At 45.1% G+C, this 14,133-nt stretch overlaps 1 protein-coding gene across 1 annotated transcript in view; it reads left to right on the top strand.

The window, feature by feature from the left end:
* Positions 1 to 14,133, top strand: part of LOC123764086 (intermembrane lipid transfer protein VPS13A) — a 275,027-nt gene that overhangs the window by 122,086 nt on the left and 138,808 nt on the right. The window contains 4 exon segments of the mRNA XM_045751613.2: positions 786 to 908; positions 1,128 to 1,352; positions 4,290 to 4,463; positions 4,950 to 5,126. Of these exon segments, the coding sequence (XP_045607569.2) occupies positions 786 to 908; positions 1,128 to 1,352; positions 4,290 to 4,463; positions 4,950 to 5,126 (699 nt within the window).

The raw sequence follows: 14,133 nt of genomic DNA, 5'->3' as shown, positions 1-14,133 counted from the left end.
CCTAACCACACACTTCAGACCTTGCCAAAGCACTCAGGGGAGTGCAAAAGACTTGGTGAAATTTTTTACATTAATCTCACAAATACACAAGTGTAGGTGAAATTTTTTTACATTAATCTCACAAATACACAAGTGTAGGTTTTTGTCCTATAAAAATATTAATATTGGGAAGAGTAATTAGTGTGCCAGATATGAAGAGCTAGGAGGCAGGACAGGACATTAAGAGTTAGATCTCACTCCTCATACTCACTGAAAGGTAAGCTCTAGGATTGAATATAATGAAGTGCCTCTTTTTAATGGTTCCTCAGTATTTCCACCCTCAGTTCCTCTTATTTGCCAACTGATACCTTCTTCCCCATGGGATTTTAGGATTCAGGATAGTATCTGGTGGTAGTTGGGCACATCAAAGTTAGGACTGTTTGCCTACAGCAATAATAATTTTCCTTGTTTTTCTCTGATTTTATTTCTTTCTGCAAGCAGTAGCATGTTCTCTTTTGACTAATATTTCTAGTGGATTTTTCTTTGGTTTGAGTTAATCTTTAATCCCCAAGTTCCTCTTGCCACATTGAGAGAGCTTGATTGTGATCCTGTCTCTCAGTATGTCAGTGAGGCACTTAGAGGTCTGATGCACATCTTTAAGCTTCACAATGCCAGCATATAAGCTCCAGAAAGCTATTAAATGCTCATCAGAGAAGATAGTTTTATTATGTTCAATAATTTTTTTCATGAACATATTCCTTGTGCAAATACAGTGTTGCCTGTAATTACATATTTTATATTTGTAGACACATCTTCTGGCACCACACCAGTCACAGCTGTATACATGGGATGACCCAACACTACCTCATGAACTCCTCTGGAACATCTATAACAAAAAGAGTGAAGATATGTCTGCTGTCATTGATAAGGTGACTAAGACTTTTTCTTTTAGATCTAAATATAGAAAAAGTCTTGAATATATAATACTGTATTCACTGGGTATTTCTTAAATGTTGTGCAGGATATAATGTAGTGTGCTACATTAATTATACAATTTATTATATTGGAATTAGGCAATTGCACTGATAATTATGCAATATTTCTTCTGAAATATTTAATTAATTTAATTTTTATTTTTATTTCATAAGGACGATCATGGTAGTAAGTGTGTAACAGTTACATCACTCAAGCCAGGTATGGTACGAACTAAATCTCAGTCCAGTGTGGGAACCCCTAAGACTAGGCCAAAGAAACTCGGCCAACGTCAAAGGGCAAAGACGACTGTATCAACATCAACAGATTCAGATGATGAGACTGATAGTGCTGCTGATAAAGTGCATAGCCAGTTCTTAGTCCCTGACCACAAATTCCAGGTAAAATATTTAGAAAGTTTTTAAATTATTATACATGTACACTTGTATTCATGTACACCTGTTGAGGGTCAAGGACCACATTCCCTGTGCTTACTTTCAGATGACCACTATATCCATGTTTTGATAGGTGGTGTTGGGCTATTAATTCATTGTGTCGGGGAACAGGCAGCCAGAGTGTATTCATACATATTAAGCTTATATCGAGGACCCCCTCCCCCCTCCCCTCAGGTCAAATTACTGACCCCGCCCAGGATGCAACCCCACAACAAGCTGACTAACTCCGGAGTAACTACTTACTGCTAGGTGAACAGGCACATTAGGTTACAGGAAATGCGCCCAACCATTTCTGAGCCGCCTGTGATTCGAATTCAGAATTCTCACTTGTGAGATGAAAACGAACATGACTGTACTACCAGGACTTTATTTTAATGATTCATTTCCCAAGGATCTCCATGTGGCATTTTGGCATGTTTTGATCATAAAAGATTCAGGGCATAGCTGAAGTTTCGAATCAGTCACTTTTATTGGGTTATGCTGTTCGAGTTAAACTTGGCTCCCCAAGCACTCATGACTCGTCATAATGACTTTTCAAAACTTTCAGCCTCTTAGTGATCCATGTCCTGGCCTCTCTAATAACTGGCTCATTTGGACTTTAAGTCACTAATTTATACTGCCGGCCAAGGACACTGTTTTACTGTTGCCCATTCTCTTGATATGTCACTCTATAAAAAATTCAACCTTATAGCCTAACCAGAAATGTTAAAATCCAAGCAACCCACCTAACCTATCGAGTCTGATGCATAGAAAATGTAGATACTGTATTTGTGAGCAGTCATTTTTCTTAACCCACTAACTGTTCACCCTAAATTACTGTAGATAAATTTCCTGGTGCTCATAAAAATGTAAAATTCTTTTTACTTTCTACAGTATCATAAAACATGTATATCTGATGCTGTGGAAAACAAGTTATAATAATTTTAGTATAGCCATAGTGATGTTAAGAAATGTTGAAAAAACCTAATTCTGAGAATTGTTTCTGTGGAGACACTCGTCGGCTCCCTGAAGCTATCCGAACTGATATAATGTTATATTAGTTTGGGGTCATTAGTCACAGGCGTTCTCTTGCCTACCAGGAACCACGAGCCAGAACCTCGCTTCCCTCCCTCAGAGAAATGCAGAGAGCAATGGCCTACGAGCACTTTACATTTAAAGTATGTCATAATTGCCATGAACTGGGGAAGGCACCCAGAAGCGAGACCTAAAAGAGACCTCGGACCTAAAAAAGGCTTTCGACAGAGTTCCACATAAGAGGTTGTTCTGGAAACTGGAAAATATTGGAGGGGTGACAGGTAAGCTTCTAACATGGATGAAAAATTTTCTGACTGATAGAAAAATGAGGGCAGTGATCAGAGGCAATGTATCGGACTGGAGAAATGTCACAAGTGGAGTACCACAAGGTTCAGTTCTTGCACCAGTGATATTTATTGTCTACATAAATGGTCTACCAATTGGTATACAAAATTATATGAACATGTTTGCTGATGATGCTAAGATAATAGGAAGGATAAGAAACTTAGATGATTGTCATGCCCTTCAAGATGACCTGGACAAAATAAGTATATGGAGCACCACTTGGCAAATGGAATTTAATGTTAATAAATGCCATGTTATGCAATGTGGAATAAGAGAACATAGACCCCACACAACCTATATATTATGTGAGAACTCTTTAAAGAATTCTGATAAAGAAAGAGATCTAGGAGTGGTTCTAGATAGAAAACAATTCTGAAGTTAGAAAGCGTGGCATAGACTCCTCGCACAATATTCTTTATGTGGTCCTCAGGTGGTTCTAGATAGAAAGCAATTCTGAAGTTAGAAAGTGTGGCATAGACTCCTCGCACAATATTCTTTATGTGGTCCTCAGGTGATCTGTGGTGGTGTGGACCTGAGGACCACATAAAGAATATTGTGCGAGGAGTCTATGCCACGCTTTCTAACTTCAGAATTGCTTTTAATTACATGAATGGCGATATACTAAAGAAATTGTTCACGACTTTTGTTAGGCCAAAGCTAGAGTATGCAGCGGTTGTGTGGTGCCCATATCTTAAGAAGCACATCAACAAACTGGAAAAGGTGCAATGACATGCTACTAAGTGGCTCCCAGAACTGAAGGGCAAGAGCTACGAGGAGAGGTTAGAGGCATTAAATATGCCAAAACTAGAAGACAGAAGAAAAAGAGGTGATATGATCACTACATACAAAATAGTAACAGGAATTGATGAAATCGATAGGGAAGATTTCCTGAGACCTGGAACTTTAAGAACAAGAGGTCATAGATTTAAACTAGCTAAACACAGATGCCGAAGAAATATAAGAAAATTCACTTTCGCAAGGAGAGTGATGGACGATTGGAACAAGTTCGTTGAGAGGGTGGTGGAGGCCAAGACCATCAGTAGTTTCAAAGCGTTATATGACAAAGAGTGCTGGGAAGACGGGACACCACGAGTGTAGCTCTCATCCTGTAACTACATTAGGTAATTACACATAAACACACACATCCCCAGGAAGCAGCCCGTAGCAGCTGGCCAACTCCCAGGTACCTATTTACTGCTGGGTGAACATGTGCATCAGGGTGAAAGAAACTGCCCATTTGTTTCTGCCTCCGCTTGGGATCGAACCCGAACCCTTAAGACTACAAACCCCAAGCGCTGTCCATTCAGCTTACATTCGAGGAATATAATTTTCCTTTTTTATTTATAATTAAATAATAATAATAATAATAATAATTTTATTTATAAAATATATATAAGAACATATTATATTCATTAATTAGTAGGTACAGAACTTCTATATTAAATAAGGTAAACACAAGAAATCTTATTTCACCCAAGGATGTATAGTACTGGAAATCTAATCTCCTTTATGGGCTTCTTTCAGCTGGGTAAGACACGAAGAGACAAAATGCTAGTCCACTGGGTGAGTCACAAGCAGGGAAGTCAACGAGTCTTGCTCTTCACTCAGTCTGATCGCCTGGCTGCTACAACCCGCCTCCCTATGGAACGAGCCACCATTGAACTGTGCCTTGCTATGGAAAAGATTGGGTTATCTCTTGTAAGCACATCATTCATCCCTTAATTTTATTGTTCAAGCATAGGATTGAAAGTCATTAGTACTCTATGTTTATCTGCTCATGTGATGATTTCAAAGAGATTACATTTATTACTGAAATTCAGTACTGTACTCTTAGGAATTAAGTAAATTATCTATTGAGAGAGAGAGAGAGAGATCATGTTTTTCTTACAAATTGTCTCAATCCAAGATAATTGTAAATTATCTGTATATATAGCACTTAGAAGGGATCAGGATAAGGATTTGGGATGATTTGGGGAAAAGGAATGGTGCCCAACCACTTGGGCTGGACAGTAGAGAAACGGTCTCGCTTCATGCAGGTCAGCGTTCAATCCCTGACTGTCCAAGTGGTTGGACATCATTCCTTTCCCTCCTCCCATTCCAAATCCATATCCAAATTCCTTCCAAGTGCAATATAGTCGTAATGGCTTGGTGTTTTCTCTTGATAATTGCCTTCCCTCTCTCCAGGTCAATGAAGGGCAGCGAGAAGTAGCTTATATGAGCTTAATGCCAGAAGCAGCAAAATGGGAATTAGAAGTTGATGGCGTTTGGAAAGTTCCTCCTAGTTTAGAGCTTATTGCCTGGCTAGAAGATCAGTACTTAAATAACAAACATTCCAAGGTTAACCTTAAAGGTTCACTCCAGGTTAGTTAATAGAGTACTAGTATATATTTCACCCTGTTTTGCCTTTTAATATTTTATGTTTTGACTCATGAACTCAGATTGTAAACGTGTAGATGCATGTATTAAGTTTATTTAGTCTTGCAAAATATTCTGCTTGCTTGAGAAGTTTGACATACTTTAGATCTTTTAATATTATATTATACTTATTTAATAGATATTAGGCTATAATTTACTATGTTGCAGTAATTGCATAATATAATTTATAATATACTGTATGCAGTACAGTATAGTATATATAACTATCCTTTAATTAAGCATCTGGTCAAGTGGAATGTTGTGATTAGAGCTAGAATATATACACCATTTTTCTCCTTTAAGAAATGAGAACGTTAGCTGGAATTCCTTTCCTCATTGCTTCCCCCTCGTTCCTTGTTCAGTTATCCATAAATTTGACTACTATTAATAGATCCTATACTATTGTAGATCCTGTACCAATGCAGGACGGACCGAAACGTCGTCGTCCCTTCACTTTCTAATGTGGTTTGGTCAACATTGTAGATCCTATTACAATATACATCCTATATCAGTGTAGATCTTATGCCAGTGTAGATCGTATACCAATGTAGGTCCTATACTAATGTAGATGCTGTACCAATATAGATCATATACCAATATAGATCCTATACTAATGTAGATGCTGTACCAATATAGATCATATACCAATGTAGATCCTATATCAATGTAGATCCTGTACCATTGTAGATCCTATACCAATGTAGATACTGGACCAATATAGATCCTGTACCAATGTAGATCCTATACCAATGTAGATCCTATACCAGTATAGATCCTATACCAATGTAGATCCTATACCAATGTAGTTCCTATACCAGTGTTGATCTTACACCAATGTAGATCCTATACCAGTGTAGATCCTATACCAGTGTTGATCCTTTACCAGTGTTGGTCTTATACCTATGTAGATCCTATACAATGTAGATCCTATACTAGTGTCGATCTTATACCACTGTAGATCCTATACCAGTGTTGATCTTACGCCAATGTAGATCCTATACCAGTGTTGATCCTATACCTGTGCAGATCCTATACCAGTGTTGATCCTATACCTGTGTAGATCCTATACCAGTGTAGATCCTATACCAGTGTTGATCCTATACCTGTGTAGATCCTATACCAGTGTAGATCCTATACCAGTGTTGATCCTATACCTGTGTAGATCCTATACCAGTGTAGATCCTATACCAGTGTTGATCCTATACCAGTGTTGATCCTATACCAGTGTAGATCCTATACCAGTGTTGATCCTACAGGTCCGTCTAATTACCACAAGCTACACAAGCTTCAGAAAGCTTCCTGGCAATACGTTAGTAATGAATAAATATGATATATTTACTCATTATAATGTTGGTGCTGAATGTACAACACGAAAAAACATAATTTTAATCTGAAAAAGTATCTTTTTATAAAGAAATTAGATGAAAATAAAAAGCTGGTGACGCCAAATCAAGTCGACGATCCAAGCGTCGGTTAGGTTAGGTTAGGTTTGGTTAAATTAGGTTAGGTTAGGTTAGGATAGGTTAGGTTAGGATAGGTTAGGTTAGGTTAGGTTAGGTCAGCCTAACCTAACATATCATATTTATTCATTACTAATGTATTGCCAGGAAGCTTTCTGAAGCTTGTGGTAGCTTGTGGTAATTAGACGGACCCTGATCCTATACCAGTGTAGATCCTATACCAGTGTTGATCCTATACCAGAGTAGATCCTATACCAGAGTAGATCCTATACCAGTGTAGATCCTATACCAGTGTTGATCCTATACCAGTGTAGATCCTATACCAGTGTTGATCCTATACCAGTGTAGATCCTATACCAGTGTTGATCCTATACCAGTGTAGATCCTATACCAGTGTAGATCCTATACCAGTGTTGATCCTATACCAGTGTTGATCCTATACCAGTGTTGATCCTATACCAGTGTTGATCCTATACCAGTGTTGATCCTATACCAGTGTTGATCCTATACCAGTGTTGATCCTATACCAGTGTTGATCCTATACCAGTGTAGATCCTATACCAGTGTAGATCCTATACCAGTGTTGATCCTATACCAGTGTTGATCCTATACCAGTGTTGATCCTATACCAGTGTTGATCCTATACCAGTGTAGATCCTATACCAGTGTAGATCCTATACCAGTGTTGATCCTATACCAGTGTTGATCCTATACCAGTCTTGATCCTATACCAGTGTTGATCCTATACCAGTGTTGATCCTATACCAGTCTTGATCCTATGCCAGTGTAGATCCTATACCAGTGTTGATCCTATACCAGTGTTGATCCTATACCAGTGTTGATCCTATACCAGTGTTGATCCTATACCAGTGTTGATCCTGTACCAGTGTTGATCCTATACCAGTGTTGATCCTATACCAGTGTTGATCCTATACCAGTGTTGATCCTATACCAGTGTTGATCCTATACCAGTGTTGATCCTATGCCAGTGTAGATCCTATACCAGTGTTGATCCTATACCAGTGTTGATCCTATACCAGTTTATCCTATACAGTACCAGTGTAGATCCTATACCAGTGTTTATCCTATACCAGTGTTGATCCTACATAACATAAATAATACAGTGTTGAGAGTACATAACATTGGTGTTCTTACATTCTTGCAAAGCCACTAACACTCATCGTGTCAGGCAGATCCTGTTGTCGCTCCTATACTAGTGTAGATCCTTTACCCATGTAGATTCTCTACCATTGTAGATCTTATACCAATGTAAATCCTATACCATTGTAAGTCCTATAGCAATGTTGATCATATATATACCAGTGTATATATCCTATACCAGTGTCGATCCTATACCAGTATAGATTCTATACCATTGTAGATCCTGTACAAATGTATATCCTATTCCATTGTCAATCCATACCAGTGTAGATCCTACACTAATGTATATCCTATACCAATATAGGTCCTATACCATTGTTGTCCTTATACCATTTCAGTTTTGTTTGCTTCTGTGATAGATATCAGCCATCACTCCTTTTACATATGCCCTTTGAAAAGTACAGTATTGGCGATGGTATCTGTAACATTCTCTACCCGTAATGTTGATGAATAAAACTTGTATCACCTGGCCAGGTGTAGTAATAAACTTGATAGTAGTTACAGCATGGAAAAATAATTCTGTAATTTTCATTTATAATTAGAGCTTTGTGAATTGGTATTATGTTTTGCATGGTTGTTTATTTTTTTACTTTAATACTTTTAGAAGCTACAAATATTTGTTCTTGCGTACTTTTCCTATTTGCAAGAGATACATAGTTTTATCATGCATATTTTCTTTAGTAATTTTTTATGTACTTTTTGTTTTCTGTGGGGAGCCCCTACGGCTCCCTGGAGCTTATCGGGCTAATGTGTGTTATGTTAGACCGGGACATTAGCTAAGGAGTTCAGACCTACCAGGGACCAGCGCCAGAACCTGGCCCCTTCAGAGAGGTTTCAGGGAGCAATGGCCCTGGAAAACCCCATATGGTTGGGGGTTTTCCTTATCTGCCATCGACCGGGGTTAGGCACCCAGAAAGGTAGGCGTAACAAAACAAACCCCACATGGTAAGAAACTACAACAAAAACCGAACAGAGAGGTAGAAAACTCCCTACAATCCCAAGGAAACAAACAAACAAGCAAACATCACACTTTACTGCCGCGCCGATCGTCCGCGCAGCCCTCCCCACCCCGGGAGGGGGAGGGGGGAGCCCCGGACCTACCGCGCCGGCTGCAAAGCTTCAGTTCGTTCGCTAATGTCAACCGGGATTGACGCTTCTCTGGCCTCAGTTTCCTAGGCGGTGTTTGCCTTGTGTGGCGTTCACTGCCGTGTGTTGTGGTGTGCGGTGGCCAGGAGTACTTCATCAGTGCCGGGGCTGCATGTGCTTAGTGGCTGACTTCCCTAAGCGCCCTGTGAGTACTGCCCTTGCGTTACAGGGTTATCTTCCCTGGGGCGTTCGGGAACCATTCCCGTAGAGGTTCTTGCTGCTCGGCATTTGCCTCGCCCTTGGGGCCAGCTGGGGCTTGGGGCCCTTGTTTGGCCCTGGGTAGGGATTGGTATTGTGCTGGTTAGGGCGTCGAGGTGTTGCGCAGCCTGCCACCTAAGCGGCGGCCGGTTTCTGTTGCCTCTGGAGACGGTGTACTTTTGCGGGGTTTTTCTTTTGTTTTTCATTTTCTTGCCTGGTGGGGGTCTGCCTAAGGTGGTTATAGTTCCACTGGTAGTGTTTGGCGGCCCTCTGCTAGGCCCCCGTGCTTGTACACGTCTCGGGGGTTTTCAGTGCTATAATCTACCCTCTTGTTATGTTTGGGTTTCTTAACCGGTTAGCAACACCTTGCCCGGGCTTCCCGTAGTTGTTACCCTACGGGCCCTGGAAACCCCTGTCTGGGCTCGGGGGACCATTGAATGTGTCTTCCGGGTTCCAACCCGTCTTGTACGGGATCGTTGGTTGCTGTTCCCTTGTCTCCGGGTGACAGTCGCCATTTTTACCTCCGTCATGCTGCCTGTTGGGTCACTGACACCTTGACCCGGAGTCTTGCGAGTGATTCTCTGCTTGTTCTCCAGTACTCTCCTGATGTTAATTCTGTTCAGAGTACAGGCGGCATCCGTGTTGCATGCTAGGTTAGGTTGCTGCAACATGCTAGGTTGGTTTCCCACTCGAATGCCCCGTGGCCGCCCCGTTTGGTTAGGTGCTGCTCGCCCCTTTCTCTCCATGTTCCCGGCTCCGGACCGTCTGCGTGTTTCTGGGTCGGGGCGGGGTTCAGTTGCGGCAGAGACTCGGGCGGTTTTCGGGGGATGCCCCGTTCGGGTTGGGGACGGAGGTTTGAGCCTGTGCCTCCTGCCAAGGCTTCTGGGTCTTACCAGCGGCCCTTTCTTGTTGCCTTTCCCATGGGCTCTTGCTTTTCTTTCAGGGCGGAGGGCTTGGAGGACGGCTCTGCCCCGGGGCCTCTGTTGTTGGTTCCCGGGGCTGTGGGGGATGCCTACTAGCAGTTCTGGGGCGGTTTTGCCCCTTCAGGGGTTTTTCTGCTTTTGGGCGTCGTTTTTCGCCCTTCCAGTCTGCTAGCTTCCCACATTTGCTGGCGTGTTTTTGTGTATTTAGCGTCAGTCACAGCCCCTGCTGGCGGCCATTTTCGTCTGCCGGTTTCCCGGCGTGGCCACCAGGGCGGCGTTGCGGTTTGTTTACATGCGTCTGGGTGTGCGAGCGAGCGTCTCTGGTGAGTTTTCAAAATATTTGCAGGGTTTTTGTTCTCCTGTTGTCGTTTTTTTGTTTTTCTGGTGTTTTCTTGCTGTTGCCTGTTCCTCTGGGAACGTTTGGGTGTTGATTTTGGGTCTGAGCCTCTGGGTTTAGGCTCAGTGCCCCTGGCTGGTATGCTTGCTCCCACACCTTGCCCCTCGGTTTTCGGTCTGTTGGGACCGTTTTCCCAGGGCGTTCTGCTGGGGTCTGTGCTTTGCCTTTTAGTGGTGTTCTCCGCCGGCAAATGTGGTGGTTTGGGCTCCCCCTGGTTCGATTCTGGGTTCCTTTGGGTTCCTTGGTTTCGTTCTGGAGGTTTCTTCCTCTTGGGCCCCCTTTTGTGAGTTCAGGGGACTTTGTTTCCTCGTGTGACCCGGTTCTGCCTTTTGGGGTTCCGGGGTCTTCCTGGCTTGCAGACTGAGCTTTTTGGGTCTTGGCACATGTTGTGGTTGTGCTGGGGCTTTGTGGTTTTGCTGTCGAGGTGGGCCTTTTGATGCAGTTTTGTGCCTTCTTTGCCTGGCCGGCGTAGTGCTCTTTGCCACTAGTCGGCGGCTTGTGCTTTTACAATATGTGTCCTCACCTAGTTGTGCTTGTGGGGGTTGGGCTCTGGCTCCTTGGTCCTGCCTCTCAACCGTCCGTCAACAGGTGTATCGGTTCCTGTGCCTCTTGGGCTCTGTCATGTCTACATGTGGCATTGTATGGGGGTCAGCCTCGTTACTTGTGTGAGGAGTCGCCACATTACTTCTTAGTGCTTTCCCGTTCCCGTTCTGACACTCAAAAAAAAAAACTAATTCTATCTGTGGCTCTTTTGGGTACTCAGTTTCCACCTGTGTCCCCTAGTGCTTGTGCCCCTTGTGTTACATATCCTGTCCTTCTCAACCCTGTCGATTCCCTTGGGTATCTTGTATGTGGTGATCAGGTCTCCCCTCACTTCCTCTTCCAGCGAAGTGTGGTTTCATTCCCGTAGTCTCTCCTCATGACTTCGGTAGTGTACTTTTTCTTTCTGAAGGGTTCTGTTCCCTTCTCTGTTGACTGGGCGCTGGGGGAGCAGCTTGCTCTGTTGCCTCTCGCTTGGTCCCGCTGTTGGTGGGCGCTTTGGGTTGTCTTCCGGCCTCTGCTGGCGTCGGAGGACGGCTTCTCCCCCTTGGGGGGGGTTCAGAGCTGGCGGGGTGGGCTTCTTCCCTGCGCTTCGTCATTTCCTCTTCGTGGGTGCGTGGGGCGTGGTTGATCCGCCCCATCCTTCTGGGCTTCCCGTCTGCTCTTTGCAGTCATGAGCTTTTCCAGTCTGCAGTTCTTCTGGACTACTACCGTCTGCGCCCTGGATCCTCTGCCCTGCTCGGAGGACTGTTGTCTCCTGTTCGGATTCTGTTAGGGCCGGGTGCATGGATGGTGGACCTGGACCTCCAGGTCACTTCTTGGCACGTTCCTCTCCAGTTTTTCTGGGGCTAGCACGGTTGGTAATTACCTATGTGTACTTACCTAAGAGTAGTTACAGGATGAGTGCTACTCTCGTGGTGTCCCGTCTTCCCAGCACTCTGTCATATAATGCTTTGATTATAATTGTCATATTGTCATATAATGATTGTCATATGTCATAATGTCTTCATATGATTGTCATACAATGCTTTGGTGTTGGGGCTTCAGGTTTGCTGTTTTTATTGCATTCCCTATTTTGTGAAGGGCACTTTGTATACTCTTTGCATCTTTACCGGATCTTAGTGCCCTGTCTGCGTCTGAGATTCGGTGTCTGGCCTACCTCGACGACTGGCTGGAGTGGGCTCCCAGTCAGTCCGCTTGTCTGCTCGCCAGGGGATGGTTCTTTCCAGATCGCTGGGTTTGGTTTCCTGGTGATCTGGAGGTTTTACCTTCTGTTTCCGTCCCGGGTTCGGACCTGGGCCTTGTTTCAGGCTCTTGGGCCCCTCATTGTCTTCCCTCCAGAAGTGTTACTGTGGCTGTGGTCCCGCCTTTGGCTGTTCAGGAGGGGGTCCCGGGTTGCTCAGCGGTTGCTTGGGCGGTTGTGCGGGAGTTTGCACTTCGGCGTGCTTGTCTGCCCGCGGAGTCGGGTTTGGCTCCGGCGTCGGTTGGTTCCTACGGAGACTCCACTTCCGCCTCTTGCATTCCTTGGGTTCCTCTGGGGATCTGGTGTTGGTGCTGCGTCACCAGCTTCCTCTTTGGGGTTTTCGGGGTTCCGTGCCTTGGCGGCTCCCCGAGCCTTCGCTCGATGTGTTCACGGACGGGTCGTCTCTCGGCTGGGGCTTTGTGACCAGTGCTCACCAGGTCGGCCGAGGTTGATGGAGTCTGTCTGTCCGTCGGGCTCACAGCCTGGTTCAGGTGTTCATGGCTGTCTGGTTTGCGCTTCGGAGGGTTTGGGTCACTAGGTACTCTACCGTTCAGCTCTGTTTGGACTGTTCTCTGGTGGTTCTTGCCGGAACCACAGGGGGTTTGGTTAACCGTGTGGTTCGTGTCCGGGGTGTGTCCTGCGTCCTGGTGGACAGCTGTCTCGGTTCATTCCTCTTCGTGGGTTGGCCAGTCGTCGCCGATTCGTTTTGTTGGCTCTGTTGGGCTTATGGACTCCTGGCCATGGACGTCTTCGGGTCGGCGTGGTCTAGGCGTCGCCCGTTTTGTGGCGCCCTTCCCACCTGCGAGGACTTCACGGTGGAGGCTTTCGGCAGGCCTGGTCGAGGTGGGGGGTACCTGTACCTCTTCTCCCGGTCCAGCTGTTGCTTCGGGTTCTGGCTCAGTTGCAGCCCATTCCCACGAGAACAGTCCTTATGGTTCCACTGTGGCCGGCCCGGCCTTCTTTTCAGACGCTGCTTGATAGGTGTCCGTACCCGGGGCGTTTTTCCTGAGGCTTCGCCTCTTTCAGCAGGCCGAATCGGTCCTGTCCGTGACTGGTTCGGCCTTCTCTTTGGCTCTTCGCGTCTGGTATTTTGACGCAGGTATCGCCATCTCTATGGTGTTCAGGTGGCTTTGTTGACGGTGTCCCACCTGCGAGCTTCGTCTTGGAGACTGTATGACGTTTATTACGTCTTCTCGCGTTTTGTTTCCCCTCCGGCCTGCTCATGAGTCGCCTGAGCCATCCTGGTCCTTGTTCAGGGTGCCTTCTTCTCTTCCCCTCAGTTTGTGGTAGCCCCTTCGGTTTCAGTTTCCTCCTCTTTGGTACGGGTGGTAGCTTTATTGGTGTGCAGCCTTTCTCTGTCCTGGCGACGGTCGAGACGGCTGCTTTCCGGAGGGGTTCTTGGGGTATTGGTACTTGTTTGGTTTGGCCGGGGGGTGCGTCCTGTGTTGTCCAGTTGTGCTTTTTGCTGTTGCCGGCGTACCGTGCCTGGGGATGCGCTGTGGTTGATCCGGTTCCTTCGTTCCCTGTTTTCAGGGCTCGGGTCTCCCGGGTCGTCCGCAGTGTTTTCCTTCTTACTGCGGTCTGTCTTTGCGCCCGTGCTGTTCAGACGTTTACAGCAATTGCTGCTGTGTTGGTGACGTCTCGGGCTCATTTCGGGCGCAGGGAATTGTGGGTCGCACAGGTTTTTGGCCGCCCATCCATGTGTGCGTCTGTTCTTGGGCGTTCTTGTTGCCTTGGGTCGCAGGTTTGCGACCGGTTGTCTTGGCTTTGCGTTGCAGAGTTTGTGGCGGCCGCCTCCCGGGTTAGCCCTTTCTTTTCCTTCTCTTTGGGTATGAAGCTCCAGGGAGCCGTAGGGGCTCCCCACAGAAAACCAGCGTTGAATGTA

Source organism: Procambarus clarkii, chromosome 23, assembly GCF_040958095.1.
Source record: "Procambarus clarkii isolate CNS0578487 chromosome 23, FALCON_Pclarkii_2.0, whole genome shotgun sequence".
NCBI classification, from domain to species: Eukaryota; Metazoa; Arthropoda; class Malacostraca; order Decapoda; family Cambaridae; genus Procambarus; species Procambarus clarkii.
Note: the sequence above shows the minus strand (reverse complement) of the source record. Positions and strands in the feature narration are given on the sequence as shown.